General features: G+C 43.4%; 2 protein-coding genes across 4 annotated transcripts; one reads left to right on the top strand and one right to left on the bottom strand.

Annotated features, from left to right (window-relative positions):
• Nucleotides 1-1,054: 1,054 nt before the first annotated feature.
• On the top strand, nt 1,055-10,395 carry LOC131140461 (excitatory amino acid transporter 5-like). 2 transcript variants are annotated; one of them, XM_058090916.1, is made up of 11 exons: nt 1,055-1,322; nt 2,851-2,930; nt 3,019-3,234; nt 5,931-5,973; nt 6,056-6,269; nt 6,335-6,434; nt 7,395-7,628; nt 7,695-7,889; nt 7,969-8,103; nt 8,188-8,335; nt 9,159-10,395. In XM_058090916.1, exons 1-11 carry the CDS (start codon nt 1,074-1,076, stop codon nt 9,303-9,305), a joined length of 1,761 nt encoding a protein of 586 aa, XP_057946899.1. In that variant the 5' UTR covers nt 1,055-1,073; the 3' UTR covers nt 9,306-10,395. The 2 variants fall into 2 exon arrangements, with proteins under 2 accessions (XP_057946899.1, XP_057946900.1); XM_058090917.1 differs by having other exon boundaries at nt 1,175-1,497.
• An 851-nt stretch (nt 10,396-11,246) lies between these two features.
• elavl1a (ELAV like RNA binding protein 1a) lies at nt 11,247-20,469 on the bottom strand. 2 transcript variants are annotated; one of them, XM_058090928.1, is made up of 7 exons: nt 20,128-20,469; nt 19,343-19,402; nt 17,834-18,020; nt 16,328-16,431; nt 14,632-14,785; nt 14,327-14,552; nt 11,247-13,052 (listed from the first exon to the last, which is right to left on the bottom strand). In XM_058090928.1, the coding sequence occupies exons 2-7, from the start codon at nt 19,376-19,378 to the stop codon at nt 12,743-12,745; spliced, it is 1,017 nt and encodes a 338-aa protein (XP_057946911.1). In that variant the 5' UTR covers nt 19,379-19,402; nt 20,128-20,469; the 3' UTR covers nt 11,247-12,742. The 2 variants fall into 2 exon arrangements, with proteins under 2 accessions (XP_057946911.1, XP_057946912.1); XM_058090929.1 differs by having other exon boundaries at nt 17,834-18,014; nt 20,128-20,464.
• Nucleotides 20,470-21,118: the final 649 nt, after the last annotated feature.

Here is a 21,118-nt window from a genome sequence, read left to right as displayed (position 1 = left end):
AAAGTGAAACTGAACAGTGGGGATGAGAAGTAATTTATCGACATTTAAAAATGATCGTTTTCACAGCAAAAACTCATAATAATGTCTTTTTCTAAAAAAAAAAGACAAAAACCCAGACACTATGTATGTGTTTGTGCACGGTCACTCCTGAGCAGCTTCACACAAATGGATTTAAATTCGTCAAAACATGCACCCCTATGATATTACCTTTCTGACAAATACACCACAGTTTGGCAATGTTGTTAAATCCCGTAAGTGAGATCGAGCTTAAATTTGTCACACAGCCTTTAAAACGACCACTGTAATTAGTTTTTTTTGTTGCTGGATCACCATGATATTTGATTGGAAAAACATCCCTTAGTAACTAACTGGCCATTTTAACCGCAACCCTGAGGAGTCAGTCAGTATACATACACACACACACACACACAGATACCAACAAGCAGGACTACAGGCACCTTGGTGGTGGTGGTGGGGCGGGGGGAACTGGGTTCAAAATGTTGTTCCGGGTTCCAAGTCATAAAAGCGGACTTGTGTCACATGCATTGTTCCTAATAAGGATTACATGTTATTGGATTGGTCAGCAATGACGTGGGCGGGCACTGTCCACTGAGGCCAGTTTAGGTTTAGTTGCCGGGTCAGGGAAGGCAAAGTGACATAGGAAGACTTAATAAGACATGCTATGGGGATAATGGGGATTGCAGAGAGAGGCGTCATGCAATGAATGAATGACCCATGATGAATGATTTTATTTAAATGTTTTACCTGCTGGCAGTTTGCAGTTTATCTTAAAAACAATTTAAGATGTTTACACAAAAGCTAAGCAGTTCTGCTTCCTCAAATGAACTGAATCACAATCTTAAAACCGAGGTATGTACTGAAATGTGTCGATGCCGCCCCCTTACACTACTAGAGTCTAGTATAGTACATATCGTACATTGACAAAAGCCTCCGGGTACATTTAAGTCAAAGCAGTTGGTGTAAGAGCTCACAGACGTCAACAACCTGGCCGATCTCTTTGTGAATGGAGAGGATTGAAGGTTGGGGTGATTGAACTCTCTAATGAGCTATGAATGGAATTGGTCTTTAGCCCTCTTAAGCCTGTGCAGCGGCAAAGGACGGAGTCTCTCTTGGCATGGAATGGGGATAATCCCAGGAGAGAACACTTTACCTGTAATGAGCCAGCGAGAACACTTGCTGTCCTGAGACTGAATGAGCACATCAACGGTGAGAACGGACAACCAACGGCGACTGTGGTCCTTCTTGTCGACTCTACTGGACGGCGGCTCTCGCTCAGGGGGACGCAGAGGGCGGGGTCCCTGGTGAGTTGGGATGGAGTGGTGTAAGAAAATGTTGGCCAACATGATGCCGATGAAGATCAGAGCATTCGTGAATGACTACTGCAAGAGAAACGGCCTACTGACGCTCTCTGTGTTTGCGGTGGTGACGGGCTGCACGCTCGGATTCCTCCTGAGGTCATTTAACCTGTCTACACAGGTAAGGATGGATGGATGGACCAGTTGACAGTTGGACAGATGAACGGATGGCTGGATGTATGACAGATGGATGGTTGATTTGGTGCATGGTAGGCAGTTCTGGAGGATGGGAGTGATGAATGGTTGGAGTGCCAGATGAAGGGAGGGACAAAGGGAAGTATAGGCTCATGGATGGTTGGTGGTTGGAGTGACGGACAGATTGAGTATAGTTTAAAAGGTGGCTGTCAAGAGATTAGATTTATGGATTGGTCAACCAAAGGATGACTGGGTGGATGAAAGGACATTCAGCTGCGTAGTTGGAAAGACTAGTGTGAAGGGAGAATAGTAGTTCATTCGATAGACGGAACGGCAGAAAGATGCATAAATGGGCGGATAAACGACTACAGTGAGCACTGGACGGGTGGATGGTCAGATGTATGAACAGATGAATGGAAAGGAGCATGGATGAGTGGCACTATGGTCAGAGGCATGGATTGATGAGTGGTCCATGGATGGACTAAAAGATGGGGAAACATGGATGGGAGGCAGTATAGTATGCATGGATCAGTGGTAGTAGAGGTTGGTAAGGATCTTTCGACAGAAGAAACGGAAGGATGGCTCGGTGGATTGATCGCTACTGGAATACAAGGTGGGTTAAATTTCCATGACTTTGTCAAGCTTGAGCTGGAAAGGAAAGACATTGAGTTGGGGCCTTTCCTTTTGTCCAACACACAGCTCCAGATATCTTCTGGAAAAGAGTGCACCATAAAGCTCACATGTTCTCATATTTGAGAAGGTTGAGTTGGAAAATTCCTGTCATTTTTGTCATTGAGGGGTGTTGGAGGGTCCCACAGAATCACAGAACTAAAGGATGGATGGATGTTTAGGCAACCAGAGGGCCAGATTGATTACTGGACAGATTAATGATTGAGACTGATGGACAATAGATGCTTCTACTGACAAACAAATGGAATAGCATAAATAGACAGACTGACAGATTAAATGATGGAGGGGTAAAAGGATGGATAAATGCCCCAAGACACCAAGGATCACTGGACAGACGAACCGATGAAGGAGTGGGCTCAGTTGGTGAATGGATAGCTGAACGGACAGATGGGTGTTGGATGGTCGGACTGGATGGAAGGATACGTGGATGGAAAGGTGGTAGTGTCGAGCCAAGGCACAGACAGGTGGATGAATGGAAGGCAGTGTGGGCAGAGGCTTGGTAGGATGGATTGTACAACACAAGGGCGATGGTGTTGAGGAAACCAACATTTAAGAATTAACTCGTCTTGTCTTTTTTCTGCCTTATTGAAATGTATCCACTTTTCCATCAAACATCAGTTTCATTTTCTGATCTTTCTCCCTTGCACAGGCCAAGATCTACTTCTCCTTCCCTGGGGAACTGCTGATGAGGATGTTAAAAATGCTGATTCTGCCTCTCATCACATCCAGGTACATAATGCTCTTACCTGCATGTCTTCAAATCATCCAACTTCCAAACCTAATCGCTAACCTTGCGCCTCCCTCATTCGCACTTCAGTCTTATGTCCGGTTTGGCAGCCATGGACACGAAAGCCAGCGGTCGTCTGGGGGTCCTGACCATCACCTACTACCTGTGGACAACCTTCATCGCCGTCATCGTCGGCATCGTGCTTGTCCTTATCATCCACCCGGGTACAGGCTCCGAGAAGGACGGCCACCACATGAGCACGGGTCCTGTTATGACTTCGGCTGATGCTCTTCTGGACCTCATCAGGTAAAATGTCTTTGGTTGACATGGCTACAGCACCATAGATTGGGAGAACGGCTCGGCTTCTTTTTTGCCAGTGTTCACAATCCTTTGTGCTCCACAAACCGAAAAAAAATGTCATTCGTCAGTTGAATAGTTGACTGACATTAGACTGAGATAAGACATAGTCCTAATACAGTAGTAAAACAGCAAAAGGCTCCTTTTATATAGAGGATTCTTGGCTAGCATCTTTTTGCAGTTCAATTCCACCCTCGGCCATCTCTGTGTGGAGTTTGCATGTTCTCCCCGTGCACGCGTGGGTTTTCTCCGGGTACTCCGGTTTCCTCCCACATTCCAAAAACATGCTAGGTTAATTAGCCACTCCAAATTGTCCATAGGTATGAATGTGAGTGTGAATGGTTGTTTGTCTATATGTGCCCTGTGATTGGCTGGCCACCAGTCCAGGGTGTACCCCGCCTCTCGCCCAAAGACAGCTGGGATAGGCTCCAGCACCCGCGTGAACCTCGTGAGGATAAGCGGTAGAAAATGAATGAATGAATAAGAATAATAGTGGAGTGTCCTATGCCTGGAGGGTGTGTTGCCTCTTGTGCAGCTTTGCTATTTTAGCTTCATGTTCAGACAAAGTGGCGTCAAAAATAGCCTTTTCCATTGTTTGGTCCACAGTTGGTCACTTTTTCTCATGAGGAACAAATGTGTTGCTTTTCTGTTAAGGTTAAAATTGTGATCAAAAACAGCATTTCCAACACATTTCAATGGGGCATTTTTTGTCACAAAGATCAAATGTGTTGCTTCTTGTATAGTTTAGCCATTTTAGGTTCATGGTAATATGAAAGGATGATCAAAAACTGCATTTCCAGTGGTTTTCAATTCGACATTTTTTGTCACGAGGACCAAAGGTGTTGTAGTTTTACCATTTTAGCTTTAAGTTCAAACTGTAGTATCACAAATAGCATTTTCATCAGTTTACAGTGGGACGTTTTTTGTCACAAAGAACACTTTTTGTGTAGCTTTGCCATTTTAGTTTCAGTGGGAAGTGTGATCATAAATGGCATTTCCTACAGATTTCAATAGGTCATTTTTTTGTCTTGAGGAGAAATGTTGAGATGTTGTTTTTTGTGCTTTCCCATTTCAGCATTAAGTTAAGACAAAAATTGTAATCAAACATAGCATTTTCAGTAGTTCAGAGTGGGACATTTTTTGTCATGAAGCAAAACGTAAACGCAAAAAATTGCTGGCATTTTGTTAAAAGGGACAAATGTGTCAATTTACTTCTACTTGACGGAACAAAGATGATGATTTTATTGTTTTATTGTTCGATATTTCATGGCAAATGTCACATATCTTCCTTCAAAACAGCCAAAAGTGGCTTGAAACCCCCCCCAATTGAAATGGCACAAAATGACGCTTGGTTCTTAGAAGTAAAATAGTTGCAGTGTAATGTCTAAGAATAGGAAGCCACTTATTGGTGATCTGTTAATCCTGCACTTTCTCGACAGTGGCTTGTGTGTTTGTGTGCGCGCTGGCTTAGTGCAGCCCCATTCATGGAAGAGCTCCACTAATAAACTCCTCCGTCTTAATCTGGTTATTCAATCGGCGCTGCGACCGGCCTTTGGCTGCGCGTCCGTCCCTGTGAGCCAAAGGTCAGCATGTCTTCGCCGGCATGTCTTCATGCGTTCGCCATCACTGACGTCCTGTCGCATGATGCTGTTTGGATCTTTGCAAATACCTCGCCTCCTCTCACATCGCTGCATTTTAACTCAACAACTTAACCACATCATTACCATTAACATAATGTTGTTCAAACATTATTATTATCATTAAGTTAGCCATATTGTACTGAACAGCCAGGACAGAGATGGTTTCTTGAAAACACCAGAGCGCTCTTGTCACATAGAGAGGATCTTTGCCTCGTGTGTTTGCAATAGATGCTGAAAAACATCAGAGCACTCTTATCATATAGAGGATCTTTGACTACTTTGTTGTGCCAAAGTGCTTAAAAGAAGTAGAGCACTCCTGTCACATATAACGGATGTGCTTTAAGTGCTCATGTCACACATGTAAAGGATCTTTGACATGTGGTTTTTTTTCCATAGGTGCAAAGCATTCTCATTTTGAGGATCTTTGAATAGGGTTTTTGTAATGGGTTCTGAACAGCAGGGCGCTCCTGTCATATATAGAGGATCTTTTTGAGGATAGCATTCCTGTCACATGTAGAGGCTCTTCCACTAGCAATTTTGTAGTAGGTCTTTAAAACTAGCACGGCGCTCCTGTCATATATAGTGGATCTTTGAGTTGCACTTTTATAGTAGGTCTTAAAAACATCAGCATGCTTCTGCGGAGCATTCTTGTCCTATAGAGGCTCTTTGACACATTTTTAACAGTAGGACCTTAAAAACAGCAGTGTTCCTGTCACATGTAGAAGATCTTTGACAACACAAAACTCCTTTCACATATAGAGGATCTTTGACATGTGTTATAAGAGTAGGTTCTGAAAAACAACACAGCACTGTTGTCATAAAGAGGACCTTTGACTACGTTTTTTGCAATAAAGAGTTGTTACAGAGAGGATCTTTGACCAATGTAAACAGTGTATGAGTTTTCATGTCTGACTAATGTGTATTAGGCATTTGGTAAACTTTTGAAGGTGTAGCAGAGCCTTGCATTAATGTGACAAAGAATTTGAGCTTTATTGTGTTTTACAGGAACATGATCCCTTCCAATCTCATCGAAGCAACCTTTCAGCAGGTGAGCAGATAAAGTCTGTGTCTTGTTCATCAACCAGCAGTTAAAAATATCTCACTCCAGTGCGCTTCTTGTCCGACTACAGTATCGAACAGACCTGGTGCCCATCGTGCAGAACTCCAACATCAAAGAGTCACAGGCTAACTACGTGTATGTCATGCCCGACTACCACAACCCTCGCCTGGGCCACCCGGTCTTCCTGGAGATCACCCCGGCACCTGAAATCAACTACAAAATCGTTCCCAGTACCAGCAAGGGCATGAACGTCCTGGGGATAGTCATCTTCTCAGCTGCCATGGGTGAGGACGAGAAGGAGTTGATGGGCTAAAAAACAGGGGGTGTGACCTTTCCGGCGTGTCCTCAGGTCTGCTGCTGGGGAAGATGGGAGAGCGAGGAGCCCCGCTGGTCAACGTGTGCCAGTGCATAAACGAGTGCGTCATGAAGATCATTAACGCAGCCATGTGGTGAGGTCACACTCTCATGCAGGGACACACACACAGCAGTGAAAAATAAACCACAGCCAGATTACTTCTAAAGATAAACGTCACACAGCAGCTCAGCGGCACATGAAGTGTCTCTGCCAGGAAGGAAAAACGATGTGTACTTTCATGGAGAATCCTTTTAAAAGCTTGGACTTTCCATTCATCTGTTCCAGGGTCAAGCTGCAGCTATTGGAGCTCTTCATTAACAGTGCTGGTATTTTAACATTTGGAACAGTCCCACCTAGTCACTAAAAATAAACCGATGACTAAGGCTGTCCTACCTAGTCAGACCCACTTTATCCCTCCTAGTCACTGAATATAACCTGATGACTAAGGCTGTCCTACCCAGTCAATTTGTCCCACCTACTCATCGTGTATGTATGACATGATGACTAAGGCTGTCCTGCCTAGTCACGCCCAGTCAGTTTGTCCCACCTCGTCACTGAATATAATCTGATGACTAAGGCTGTCCTACCCAGTCAGTTTGTCCCTTGTACTCATTGAGTATGGCCTGATGACTATAGCTGCCCTACCTGGTCAGACCCAGTTTATCCCACCTAGTCACTGAAAATAACCTGATGACTAAGGTTGTCTTATCTAGTCACACCCAGTCAGTTTGTCCCACCTAGTCACTGAATATAACCTGAGGACTAAGGCTGTCCTACCCGGTCAATTGGTCCACTCTACTCACTGAGTATGACCTGATGGCTAAGACTGTCCTACCTAGTCAGACCCAGCCAGTTTGTTCCACCTAGTCAGAGGGGTGTTGACATAAACGGGTTGCACTGTATATAATGCGCTTTCACATTTGCATTCCGATTAATGTGTCCTACAAAAATAGGAAACAAATAGATTTTTTTCTTTTTTTTTGGGGGGGGGGGGTCAAATTGAGCGACTCAAGCTGCAGGAACATTGCAACCCTGTGGTCATTGTCTCCCACAGGTACTTCCCTTTTGGAATCGTGTTTTTGGTGGCGGGGAAGATTCTGGACATGCATGACCCAGCCCACTTGGGAGAGAAACTGGGCATGTACTTCATCACGGTTCTGTCCGGCCTCTTCGTGCACGGCCTCATCTTGCTGCCCCTCTTCTATTTCTTCTTCACCCGCAAAAACCCTTTCCCCTTCATCAGGGGCCTCCTGCAAGCTCTGGTCATCGCCTTGGCCACCTCTTCGAGGTGAGTGGTCCAACCAGGAGAACAGTGGTCCCATCGTTGGTTCCTGACATAATTCTTATCTTTCAGCTCGGCCACTCTGCCAATCACCATGAAGTGTCTGTTGGAAAACTGTGGAGTGGACCGGCAAATTGCTCGCTTCGTTCTACCCGTCGGAGCAACCATCAACATGGATGGCACGGCCTTGTACGAGGCGGTGGCGGCCATCTTCATAGCTCAAGTCAATGAGTATGACTTGGACTTTGGTCAGCTGGTCACCATTAGGTACCTAGGGCTATACCAGTGACATACATCCATGTTTGGTGTTTTTAGATCTCTCAAATCCTGGTTTCTTTGTTCATAGCATAACCGCCACAGCAGCAAGCATCGGGGCAGCAGGCATACCTCAAGCTGGTCTGGTGACCATGGTGATAGTCCTGACATCTGTGGGCCTGCCGCCTGCTGACATCTCCCTGATTGTGGCCATTGATTGGGTTCTGTGAGTCCACACACGACAAGGCACTTTGGATGACAAAGCTTATGAGGTTGCTTTTTTAAAGTCTGGTCTGGTTTCGGTTTCCAGCGATCGCTTCAGGACCATGATCAATGTCCTCGGCGATGCCTTAGCGGCCGGTATCATGGCGCATGTATGCAAAAAAGACTTTGAGAGGGCGGCTGCTGCTACCATCGGCGCTTCGTCCGTTGTCAGTAATGGAGGAGGATCCAAAAGGGTAAGCTTGAGTTTTGGATTCTGAGTTTGTCTACCTTCTACTATGTCATGGCTCTTAAGTTAGGTTAAGTCAGGGTTGTCACACTGAGAATGGAGTTCTGAGCGAGAAGTCTAGTCTCTGGGTTTGAGCTCAGTGCTCTTGGGTTAGTTGGGGGTTCTGGCTCCAAGTTTGAATCAAAGTTTGGCGTTTGAAGTTGAAAAATTGACTAAAATTGGCATAGCTGAGTTTTACGGTCCTGGAGGATGGTAGTTCTGTGCTTGGGTCAAGGTTTGGGGCTTGAGGTAAGAGTTCTAGGTTAAACTGACTGTCGTGGATTTGGAGTCTTGGGGTGTTTTTGTACTTGGGTAAGGAGTTCTAGTGCTTAGTCAGGTCATGGGTAAGACTTTTGAAGTTGAGGGAATGGTTTGGCATTAAAAGGGATGGAGGTCTCAGTTCGGAGAAGGTGCTCAGATGCTCAGGTCAAGGTTGGGGGAAGGTCCTGAGTCAAAGCTTTAGGGTTTAGGTGAGGGTTGCTGGTATGGCATTTTTGGGGTGAAATTGGGGCTCTCACTCTGGGTACTTGTTTGTGTGTTTGGGTCAGGGTACAAGCTTAAATAAAGAGTTAGGGTTGCGGTGAGGATTCAGTTTAAGGAAGGTGGTTTTGTTCTTAGGGAAGGAGTTATTGGGCTCCGTCAAGTCTTGGTTCAAACTTCTGGGGGTTGGGGTTTAGGTGCTTAAAATAAGTATTCTAGGGAATAGTCAGGGTTCTGGATTGTTTTTGACATATGGATCTGGGCTCATGTTTGGGTTCTACTTGTAAAATCTGCTTGCATCTTTTCACCAGAGAGACACAGTGATCTCGGTGGGAAACCAGAGCGTGACATTGTCTGATGCGCCCCTGATGGCACACCGCTGCGACTTTGTATTTGAGGTGGACGGGGACAACATCCTGGAGAAACCTATGACCTGCTATAATCTCTGCCAAGTCTAGAGATACCTACTCACGTCAGCGGGGCCCTGCTGCGAACCAAACACTAACCTGAGACCCAAGTTTTTGCCAGTGCCGTGCCTAAGAGAAACCTTCACTACTTGATGTATATTGTATTGAAACTGAATGGCTGATAGTTTAGACCAGAGGTAGGGAACCTATGGCTCGGGAGCCAGGTAGGGCTCTTTTGATGACTGTATCTGGCTCTCAAGCATTTACCACAATAAAAATGTATTTTTGCTAACATTTTAAAGTAAACCATCACAGAAATGACTGTTGAAAATAATATTCAAAATCAACAACTTTCTTATGCATTTTAATTCGTCCATCTATTTTCTACTGCAATACGGCCGACCATATCTATCTTTCCTGATGATATTTTCCAGGTCAAACACCAAAACTTGATTATTACTGGGTAATGCTGTAGTCTACCTCGGTCATTGAGATGTCAAAAAAACATGTAAATGTAAACTTTCCTCCTTTAGTCAAATAGTCACCTAGCTAAAGCTGCAGAACCAAGCCTTTTGACGAAGATGGCCAAAAGAATGAAATATACTGAATACGGTTCAAAACTATGCAGCAGCAGAAGTTGCATTAATGGCAGCAAGTATTTGATTTATTATTAGACACTGCGCTGCTCACGAAAGTGTGCTGGCCACACCCCATTGGCGTGGGGTAGTGTGCCTGGTCTACGTAATTAGAGCCCATTATATCTAAAACTGTTGGTCTTACATAAAAATGCACACATTTTATTGCATTCAATGTTTAAAAAAATGTATATGGCTCTCACAGATACACATTTTAAAATATCTGGCCTTCATGGCTCTCTTAGCCAAAAAGGTTCCCGACCCCTGGTTTAGACTTTCACCGTAGGGAGCTTTCCTATTTAGACTCCAGTCAAGTTGCCTTAAGGTGATCTCACTAACACTGAGACCGCAGCAGCTGATCGACAAGCAGTATCAATGTTAATTGTTTGACCTAGAACAGTCACAATAGAAAACAAAAACAGCACCATTTTTCTAGACAACTCTTTTTATACCAATGCTTATTTTTTGTGCTTATGTTTTACAATTAAAATTGCTTTACTAACCTGTCAGATCATAGCTTCAATTTTGTCGAATGTTTAGGCAGAATGTGTATATTTCAGGTCATCTGCACCTTGATTTGATTATTCCCAGGCTTTGAGTGATGTTCTATCTATAATGTGTCCCCAGAGCCTAGTTATGAAGCTTTCTGTGATGTGAAGGATGGGTCACACCGCCTGTGACCAAACCCTAGAGAGATGAGCACGCAGAGATGAGCAAGCATGTATACAGCCAGCTTCACTACACATCTTAAAACAATGCCGGCAGCTCAGACAACTATCTTGTCAATCCGCTGTGACGTGGGAGCTGAAACTCTTTCCACGGTGGGGGCAGCAGGGAAAGCCAGCTCCTCCCGACTGATCCTGATTCTACTGGTCAGCCGGGGCCTGAACACCTCCCTGCTCTCTACTACTGGATGACAGTGCTTCTCAACTCATCTCTGAGAACTCAGCCACCTTGCAGAGACCACCTTTCACCCAATCGTTACCCACGATCTTGTCCTTTCAGTCACGATAACCACAGGAGGGCTGCTTAGAGAAAAATGTAAGTATGCGGAGGGCCACTTTCATTTTTAATTTACCAAAAGAAAAATACTTTAAATTTACCTGCAAAGGCAAAGCTTTGTTATAACGTTTTCTTTAAAAACATTTTTACATGCTGATCATATGACTCCTAGGCTGCTAAATGGCCTGTGCAGACTTTGGACAATCATTTTGTAATTTTTTTGTTATCCTTCAGTGAATAGGCTGAGCATGACACAAATATGCTAGTATTGCACAGTCCTTACACACATAATAGTAAAAAGTGGTTGGGGAAAAAAACCTCCCCCTTTGAAAACACACAAGTTCATGCTTTCAAATAAAAGCCACCATAGTTTTATTGAAATGATCCAATGTTAGAAGACATTTTAACCGGCTCCAAGAGGTCATTTTGCGCACACACACGTCAGTAATTGTGACCACATACATTAACAAATAAATACTCAGTGTACCTCCGCCAAGGAACAACACCCAGCCTCCTCATTAAATTAAGGCTGAGAGCTACTCAGCAAAAATCAATCCCCTAAAAAAACAAGAAGCAGTGGCAGCTGTCAGTAGAAAAAAGGAAAAAATATATAAAAATAAAGATGATTAAAGTACAACAGATTTCTCTTGCCTGCCTTGAGCAAGTCAGCACATATTGCACAAGTTTCAACACTACGAGGAAAAAAAATAAGACTGGAGAATCTCCTTTCCAAAACAAAGCTAGATTTGCAAGAAATGTGCATTGCTGCCTTCGAAAAAAAGCAACATATAAATCCTTAAAACATGCCTAAATCGCCCCAGAACGCAGCTTCATCTCACTAATGTATTGATCCATATTTAATCTTTTATAAAGGATTGATTTTTTTTCATGATTAATATTTAACTAATCACTTTATTTGGGCCGAAAAAGCAAATAAAATGTGAAAATCAAAATGTGAAAAGAAACAAACCAAAGCAAATTTCGCAAAAGAAAAGTAAATTTATTGGTTTAAATTGAAAGGGAAACAACTGAAAGAAACAAACTCGGTAACAAAGGCCATTAATTTCACTCCAAACTTTAGATGAGCACTTGTTAAAACAACAAATTAAAACCTGTCTGCCTCTACAAAGAAATAAAAAAAACAAAGACAAAACACAAACAAATGCATTCAGTCAGTCTGATAGATCTTAGTACCGCTCAAGAGAAGGAACAAAAAAAAAAGAAAAAAGCAAACCAAAATTAAAAAAAAAAAGGCTACTAATTAACCGTGTTTGGTCCGTCACATTTCCCTCCTCGTTGACTTTAGCACAAATAGAATAATCATAATAAGACGCACAGAGTGTTTCTGGTCATGTTTCAATCTGCAGGGAGGACCAGGCAAGGTCACATCCAAGAGTGATTGATATTTAGAACAACCAAGAAAGGAAAGAGAGTAAAAGTGCTTTGCTCTGGTGGATTCAAATTGAAGGCCTCTACGTACGTCTGCATGTGACAAGGATCCAGGACCGCGTGCTGCTTTTCCTCGGGACAACCACGTCGCCCACAGCCGAACACGACGCCACACATAGACAATAAAGGCCTGCGTACGCACATTGGCCAAAGAAATGTGGACACAATTTGACTGCTTCCCGTACGCACACATTGCCAGAGGTAACTTTTTGCATGTTCGGATTTTTGACGCCCGTGCTCCAAATGTGAAAACCAACAAACAAACATGAAAAGTTCCGAAACACTTTTAGACAAGGTGCAGAAGAGTGAACATCTTAACCGTGTGAAACACAGACCAGACTTGCAGACAATGGCGGCCTATTTTCCGCTTGATTGTCCACACTCCGATGTCCCGCTTTCCCTCTACTTGTGGCCCTTGCTGGTCTTGAAGGACACTTGCAGTGTCTTATCTCCGAGCCGGTAGCCGTTGAGGCTGGCGATGGCCATAGCCGCCTCCTCATAGTTGGTCATGGTGACGAAGCCGAAGCCCTTGCACTTGTTGGTGTTGAAGTCGCGGATGACCTTGACGTTGGTGACGGCGCCGAACGGCCCAAACATCTGCCACAGGACGCTCTCGTCGGCGTCCTGGTTTAGGTTGTAGATGAAGATGCACCAGCCGGAGGCGGGGTTGCCGGGGACGCCACCCATGTGGTCCACGCTCATTGGGGAGAATCTGCAGGCGGCCACCGAGCATAAGGCATGACAAGTTAGTTTCGCCCACATTTGCAGGTTGGACTATGGCCTGTTTTTGGTCAAAAATGTGCAGATAAAAAATGCATGTAACTTGAAAATGATTGAACTAAAATAAAATAAGGCACTCAGAAGACATACTGTACTCATGCATTCAAAGACAACACACATCCATGTATCATCCAAAATGTTGAAGCATTTTCACAGGTTAGTGATTGTGTGTAATTATAATGTACAAGTATGTATACTAAGTAGGCCTGTCACGATCGATTTTGCTGGTCGATAATTGTGTGATAACTTCAATACTCAATATTATCTATTTATGCATGCACATAAGAAAACCTTGCACGCAGGCAGGTCGCAATGGCAGAGGAGGAGTATATGACCCTTGCGTGTGTTGCACGTTCTAAAGTACATTGAGGATGACTTCCCCAGCTATATACTCTGGTCCTCGCATGTCCGATATTAATGCACCTTACCCAGCTACAGTGTGCGGCTCTTCCCGCTGTATGCTCTGGTTCCCCAGGTCACGATAGCCGTAGGTGCTGTAGGAAGCCAGTACTCCCATCTTGCAATCAAAATGTGTCGGCTGCATGAGCCTCGTACGATGCCTACACATGCACGACCCCAGTGAGTGAAACATGCGACAGCCTTACAAGGAGCACAACTAGCTAGCAACTAGCACGCACTGACTGAGGCATTTGCCTTAAAAACTATTGCTTTTGTGCTGTCATGTTAGCTATACTGACGCATGGGTAGTAGCTATAGACCCGCCTCCAAAACGATGCTGAATGAGATCAGAACCCACTCACTCATTCCACAATAAAACCAATGCTCACTGACAGCCTCTTGTCATCCAGCCAGTGTGGCACACACAGACAAGCAACACGTGCATTACAATTTATTGAGGATTCATACTGCTGTTTTTTTTTTAATTGTTCGATAAATCAATTTATCGTGACAGGCCAATACACAAGTATTACTGCTATATACATGCATTCCCCCTCTGCGACCAGGCTGCCCACACGGTTTTCCTACATGCCCTCAGAAAATATCCCAATTTTCTTCCTACGGCCTTGTGTGCCGTCTGCGGGTTTGAAAATATGTGCGCGTCTCATTTTCCCATTTTTGCACGCTGCCAGCACAGTTCCGGATGTAACACACCCTTTTAGTCGTGTGAGCGCACAAGTGTGTTAATAATGAGATGTGGTGTGCCCATCATTGCCCCAAGTGTGGTGGTGAGCCTGAACAACCCACCTGAAGCGCTGGGCCTGGTGGTGCATGGGTCCAGGGAAGCGTCTGGACTGGTTGTGGTAGAGATGGGAGATGATCTGAGTGTTCTTCACCTGGTTGGGGTTGGCAGCAAACCTCACCGCGATGGGGTCCGAGGCCCCGTGCGGCTTTTGACCGTTGAGGTGTTTGACCGCCTCCTCGGCCTCTGATCGCTTGTCGAAGCGGATGAATGCCACCCCACGGGACATGCCTACAAAGGAAAGGGCAAGGAGGGGAGAATGCAATGAGCTTGTGAAACTGCAGTTGGGGGGGGCTTGCCGCTGTCGTACCTGTGGTCTGATCAACGAGCACGCGGGAATTTATGATGCGGCCATAACGTGTAAACATGTCCTCCACATCCTTTTGGTTCAAGGACCTGGGTAGGCCGCTGATATACAGGTTGGCATCCTTGATCGTATCAGAACTGGGCCGTGCGTACGACACCTGCAATAGGAAGCAGCGGTGGCACAATGAAACCTGGCTGATATCTGGGACGTTAGCACTAGCATGGCTCAGTGTTTCTATTTGAACAGCTTGTATTCATAAGAGCCTAAGTCTTCAAACCCTCCAGAAAGAAAGTGTCAAACAAATTAATAAAAGTGTAGCTGCAAGGTGTTTATTATTTTTTTTCCCAGGTATGGCGACCTCAGAGTAAAAAAACATTTGCACGACGCAGCAAACAAGCTATGGCAACAAGTGAGCCGTGGTTAACAGTGCAGTGTTTCCCACGGGACTTCAGCCTATTTTTTAAGCATGTGATGTTTATGGACCCCATGGGAGAAGAACAAAAATCACAAAAAGTAAAACAAAATGTGTTTAGAAATACAAGTGAACTTTCTAATGTTGCTTCTTTTTGTGTTTTATTTCACAAAAAAGATGAAGCCCTTATGTTTTCAAGTTAGCCTCCACAAATGTCCAATAAGACCAGAAAAATCTTCGCCATTTGCTTTTTTTGAAAAAACAACTTGCTAAATTTGCAATGTGGTCCATCCTGCTACATCTGATTCTCTGGCCGGTTGTATTAGGAATGGGTGAGAGGATGAGGACAGGAAATTAGCATGTAGACTAATTAGTCTAGAGAGAGCAAAACAGTACAAAGTACAAAGACAAACTACATTGTGAGAGTGGAATGTATCAAACTAGTGATGTGCGGATCAATACTGAAATATCGATACCAGCTGTTCATGCTTGAAAATCAATTCTCACATCAAAATATTGGTACTTCTCATAAACTATATAAGTTTGGCATTTGAGTTAATGTTAGTCTAAAACGGTAGCTGATACTGATAACTGAACAGAGCTGTGTGTTGTGAATTAGCTTTTCGTTCTTATAGTTCTTAATCCTTCATTTCAATTGTTTGGACGGACTTGTTCAATATATGTTCAAGACACCGTAATCACATATTTTATGATTTTGTCCTGTTTTTTGTTGTATATTTGCTTGGCTGCATTGTCAGTAGTCTCCATACCACCTGGACTGGTTAAACTTGAAGGCTGAAATTACATAAATAATGTAATAATTATGAAATTATACATTTAAATGAGTTTAATCAATTATTTAATATCAAATCAGTATCACAGTACCATCCTGAAACGAAATCAGTGGACTCACAAATCACTACAGAAAACCAGAAATGACGCAATGTTACCGTCTATGTGAGCAGCCAAAGAAGAAGCCATTGCTGTCTGTAGAAGTGCAATATAGAGCGTATAGCTACATGTATAGTATGTAGGGCATGTCACCCATCCTTGGTGTGTTTGTGTGTGAGGTGTATGAAGAGAGAGCGTTGCGATGTCATCTATTGCCAAAAAAATTAATGTATGGGGGGGAAAATGAACGCTTGGGAAACACTGCAGTGAAACACTTCTGATACGTACTAGCTAGCTGGTTAGCGCCCAGAGCAGGAGCCAATGGTGTGTGTTTGCAAGACATGACATATCGTTGGCATCTTTTTGACAATTGTAGAACACCTTAGTGCACGTTACCTTGATAGTTTTGGACTGTAGCCTTAGTCCGTTCAGTGATTCGATAGCTCTGCCTGCATCACTAGGGTTAACATAGTTAACAAATCCGTACCCTAAACTGTGGCCTAGAGAAAAAAAAAGGAAAACAATAAAATAAAACAAAAAAACGTGTAAAGTCCCAACCCTCCCCCAAAAAACCTGCAAACAAATATCTTTTGAAAACAAAAAACAAATCTTGACATTGCATGCTCAGGGCTCCAGACTAACGTTTTTTTTTTAAGCCACACAGCGGCCATTTTTGGAGCACAAGCAGAAAATGTAGGGGTGCACACCAAACTCCACTTGCAGAGTAAATACTCACATTTCCTCTCAACTTGTCTTCTATATCCACACTGTTTCTTTCTCTGGCTTCTGGAAGGCCTCATTGGTGGCATCATTTACATGACAACTCTGATACCGCCCTGTTTCCTTCTTTGGGGTTTGTCTCCTTGCTTCCTCTTTAGGAGTTTGTGGGTTGGCAAACTAGCTAATTTGCACATTACTCTCAATTACTGGGCCGAGGTGTGGAGCATTATCTGGTAATGTTGCCAACTTATGCACAAATAATACGCTTTATTTTAATGTTTAATTTTGTTTTATTTTATGTTTAACCAAAAGAAAGTAGAGGTGATCTATGTGACTGCCAACATGTCAAGCTATTTTATTAGCAAAGCACATCTCCACTCAGTGTGCGCATTGTTTTATGCTATTTTATGCTCATTTTCCATTAAATACAATTATGTCTGAATTGAGTTATAATAAATACTTTTAAGACTTTAAAGCAACCATTCTTTGGCAAGCTCCTGGTAGTTCACAAGCTACTACATATTAATATCCCGTGATACCATCACTATTTTAAAGCTGGACACACAACATGCTTATGTTAATCAGCTGAAGACACACAACTTGTGTTCTGAAGACAAGACAATTTATCATAATGGTAACAAGGGAGCAAGGTCAGTAAGTTAGCACATATCCCATGACCGTGACAGCCATTGTAGCTTCCCTGTGGGACAAAATGAGTGCCAAACAAACCGCATTTCTTATCATTAAAAAAAGTGACATCATGACTCGAAGAAACACGTTTCACTGACTATTTTCCATTCTCCCTTGTCAATTCAATAAGGACATGGATGTTGATCTGGTCACACATGCGAGTAGATCAAAACTTGACTTGCAAAGTCTCATATTTTAGTCGCAAAATGCGACCATTTAGTTGCAGTCTGGAGCCCTGATGCGAGCCTAAAATAAACAAAGAAAATATTGACAGGTTATCAGGGCTGTTTAAACGAATTACGCTCGGGGATGTTCTTCCTTGAATACAAAATCAGCCAGCCCCTTGAGAAAGTGAAGAACAAGTTCTAGATTGGATTGAACGAGAGGCAAGAGACGTAAATGAAGCTGACCTACATCGGGCATATACAGTGATCTCCGCTTAACCAATTCAAACAAAAGCCTGAGTCCCCCCCCGGGACGGTCCCTGCATACCTCCAACTTTATCTCGAATGAGTTTGGCTGATTCCACCTCGCCGACAGTGCCGAAGAGGTTGCGCAGGTCCTCCTGCGACATGCTCTGGGGCAGGTAGTTCACAATCAGGTTGGTCTTGGCATCCTTGGCGTCCTCCCCTGCCATGTGATCTTCGTAACCGTTGGACATGTCGTACACCTCCTGGTGCTCAGAAACAACACACAGAATGAAACATGAAGCGAGCCATAAGCCACAACTGGCCTCCGCTGACTTTATTAGCTTACATGCGCAAAGTTACACTGCTATTCATTTTTTTAAATAGCCGCAGAGGGTCTCTAATTTTCCTTTAAAACACATTGCAATTAAAACCTGTGGCTGTAGGTTTAAATAACCAACCATCCCTTGTTGGTCCATTTTTTCCTGCAAAGATTCCATATTGATAAATTGAATACTTTCATAGTTTGAGCGTAGAAAACCTATTTACAACCTTGTAAACGCGTTTAGGGCTATTAGAGCCTTTTAGACATGACATAACACCCCTATAGTCACGGTACACACTTATTACCCAATATTATAGATATAGTAGTCTCATCAATGAAATATTGCTGACCAGTGTAGAATACTACAAACCACATCATGTCTTTTGATGTTTTTCTAACTGAAAACACTTAATTTAGACCTAAAAACATTTTGCATAAACATGCTTATTTTTTAACTAATAATTGGCTACAGTCAACCCCAAAACAACAATAAATGGTTTATTTTCCAGATATTGTTGAGAACCCCAATAGTGAAGCTGTGAACCGCGATGTGGCGACGACTGCATTTAAAGTATTGTGAGTGGTCAGCATCCATCTGCTTCATCTAGCTCTGCGTGCGCTTTAAAATGCTGCTGGTGGGAAAACTCATGTGTCCCACACTTGTCGTACAATGAACTCATCAGCACTTTTAATGCAGTGTTGTTCTCCATACAGTCACTATGCGGCCTGCCACAAATAAGTACTGCCACTAACAGATTTGATGGTACCCATTCCAAAAGAGAAAAGAAGAGGGTTAATATTGAGATTATTTCCAGTAAGCACATGGCTACAGTTATGAATTCAAGACAGCACCGTGACAAAAATTGTGCACTCAGGATCTAAGTACACACTTAACTGAAGTGTACAGAAAGTATTTTGAGACACAGCACTGCATATACTTCTAGGGCAGGAGACTGTTGGCTACTTAAGAATGCGTGTTTTGATCTTATACAACCTAATGTTCCCTTTAAAACTCTTGTGACCAAGCTGTGCAAAGTGGGCAGATTTGTGTGAATCAGTTTGCTGTTAGCCAACACACAATGAAGCCTGAGTCGAGATGCAGCCATGTCACAGGGACAGAGCTCCATTGAGGAAAGCCAAGGCATTTTGCTGGGAAGCAAACTGACTCGATGGTCACATTCTCCTGTCTGGTGACGCCTACATAACTGCCGAGCATCGATGCTTTGGTGGACGGGACATTTTCAAGCTTAAAAAGTACTGTCAACTTACATCCAAGTACTGAACGTGTCCTCTACGTACTGCCATGAAGACACTTCACTGCTCCAGAGGCTGAATAAGGATAGGATGAAATCAATACAAGAGCATCAGACATTGAGCCAAGACACAAACAGTATTCAAGGCTGATGCGATTAAGCCAGCAAACATAAAAGGCATGCAGCCATGTTAGCGGCAGTCGAATGTTATGTCAGCAGCACAGGAATTAAATATGCAGCTATTCTGATAAAAGCTGAGCCATCTTGTTTGATTCCATTCATACCACTCTGACGAGCAATTGTGGATTCTCGCATCGATAGCCGTTATGTACGAGTATTTAAGCATCATTGCGAGCGCGTAGCAATGGGAACCACTCACAACTGACATGCATGATACATGCCAATAATAGATAACACAGTAAACGAAAAAATATTTAAACGTACTGTGTCATGTTATGTTACAGAATAACCGAGAATATGTACCACTTACTAGCTTTAGCAACGATGCTAGCGTTTGCTGTACACGCCGGTGAAGAATCAATTGAATGCATGTGTTGCGTCGCAAATGGGTATTAAAATCAAATACTGTCCACGTTGCGTAAATCGTTTTTTCTGTACGCACCGGGGCCTCCATTTCGATGAGCGGCGGTTCCGCGGCCTTGTTGCTAAGCAGGCCCCGGAGCCTACCGTTAGCACTGGCTAGCTTCAGCTAGCCCGCGACGTTCACGCGCACGCCGTTGAAAAGCACACACAAAGGCAGTCGATCTATCTTTAATACTAATATGTGATTTTATATCTTACCAATTTGTGAGGATGTGTTTCAACCTTTCTCTTTAAAAATGTTTGACCCTTATGCGGCTCCTTTCGATCCAGGCAACGTTCTCCTTCCCTCCAGGTTGGTTCTCTCAAGGACCTTGGTGACGCGGCCTACCACGCCCCCTCTGCCCACCTCTGACGGTTGAGGACCCGGTAGGAGACGCCGTCCTCCACACGAAACGTTTGGGAATAAACGCAACCAACGTCGCTTGTAGTGTACTTAAACGCGATGTATTTTTTTAGATGCGATAACGTTTTGCGAGGATATTCAAGTAGACGTCACAGTGCTTGAAGAAATAGTGTGTCACGGTAGACCGATCCCAATATCGACAGTGTCGATGCCAAGGGTCGTATCAGTATCGGGTAGATACTGTACGTGCGTTTTGTTGTGCTCTTGGATAGAATAGGGCAAAAGCCTACGGGTTTTTGATGAGACAGTCGTTTTTGATTGTATTTGTCAACACGGTACTATACTATAGTGGTAAATACTGCCCTCTGGAGGAAGAAAGGATAAAATAACCAACTAAGACTCAAGACAATGTAATTCAATATTAATAATTTATCAAACATTTTATTCCACTCCAGTCACTTGTTTCATGATAAACCACTTTTAATTATTCCATCAGTCACACAGAAATATTTTGGTCTATAGCCTAATGTTGTGAGTTATGTGCAGCTTTTACTACACCAAAACTTTGATTGTCCAAACTGACAGAAAGATGAGGTATTTTCAGGGCTAAATTTGTCATTTAAGGCAGGTAAAATGAAATATAATGTCTCATTGCTCAATGTTTTCCGTTCCGTATTATACATTAAAAAATCCAGTTAAGCACATACATTTTCACACTTTGAATTCCACGACTCATCCCATTTTAAGACAATTGGAGGGTTTTTCTGGGAAGTATCCAAACGTTGGATGTGTTTGCAGTTCGCATGGCTCCTAACGTTAAAGGGGACCCATTATGCTTTTTCCACT

The sequence above is a fragment of the Doryrhamphus excisus genome, chromosome 13 (genome assembly GCF_030265055.1).
Source record: "Doryrhamphus excisus isolate RoL2022-K1 chromosome 13, RoL_Dexc_1.0, whole genome shotgun sequence".
Classification (NCBI taxonomy): Eukaryota; Metazoa; Chordata; class Actinopteri; order Syngnathiformes; family Syngnathidae; genus Doryrhamphus; species Doryrhamphus excisus.
Note: the sequence above shows the minus strand (reverse complement) of the source record. Positions and strands in the feature narration are given on the sequence as shown.

What these genes read in the sequence shown, in the direction of transcription:
- LOC131140461 (XM_058090916.1), top strand. Translation starts at nt 1,074, where the DNA reads ATGGAATTGGTCTTTAGCCCTCTTAAGCCTGTGCAGCGGCAAAGGACG. An exon ending in TCGAAGCAACCTTTCAGCAG is followed by an intron (nt 5,974 to 6,055) that starts GTGAGCAGATAA and finishes GTCCGACTACAG; the next exon opens with TATCGAACAGACCTGGTGCC. An exon ending in GTGGCCATTGATTGGGTTCT is followed by an intron (nt 8,104 to 8,187) that starts GTGAGTCCACAC and finishes TTCGGTTTCCAG; the next exon opens with CGATCGCTTCAGGACCATGA.
- elavl1a (XM_058090928.1), bottom strand. Translation starts at nt 19,378, where the DNA reads ATGGCAGTACGTAGAGGACACGTTCAGTACTTGGAT. An exon ending in CATTCGAGATAAAGTTGGAG is followed by an intron (nt 16,432 to 17,833) that starts GTATGCAGGGAC and finishes TTTTTTCTCTAG; the next exon opens with GCCACAGTTTAGGGTACGGA. An exon ending in TACAGTCCAAAACTATCAAG is followed by an intron (nt 14,786 to 16,327) that starts GTAACGTGCACT and finishes TTCCTATTGCAG; the next exon opens with GTGTCGTACGCACGGCCCAG.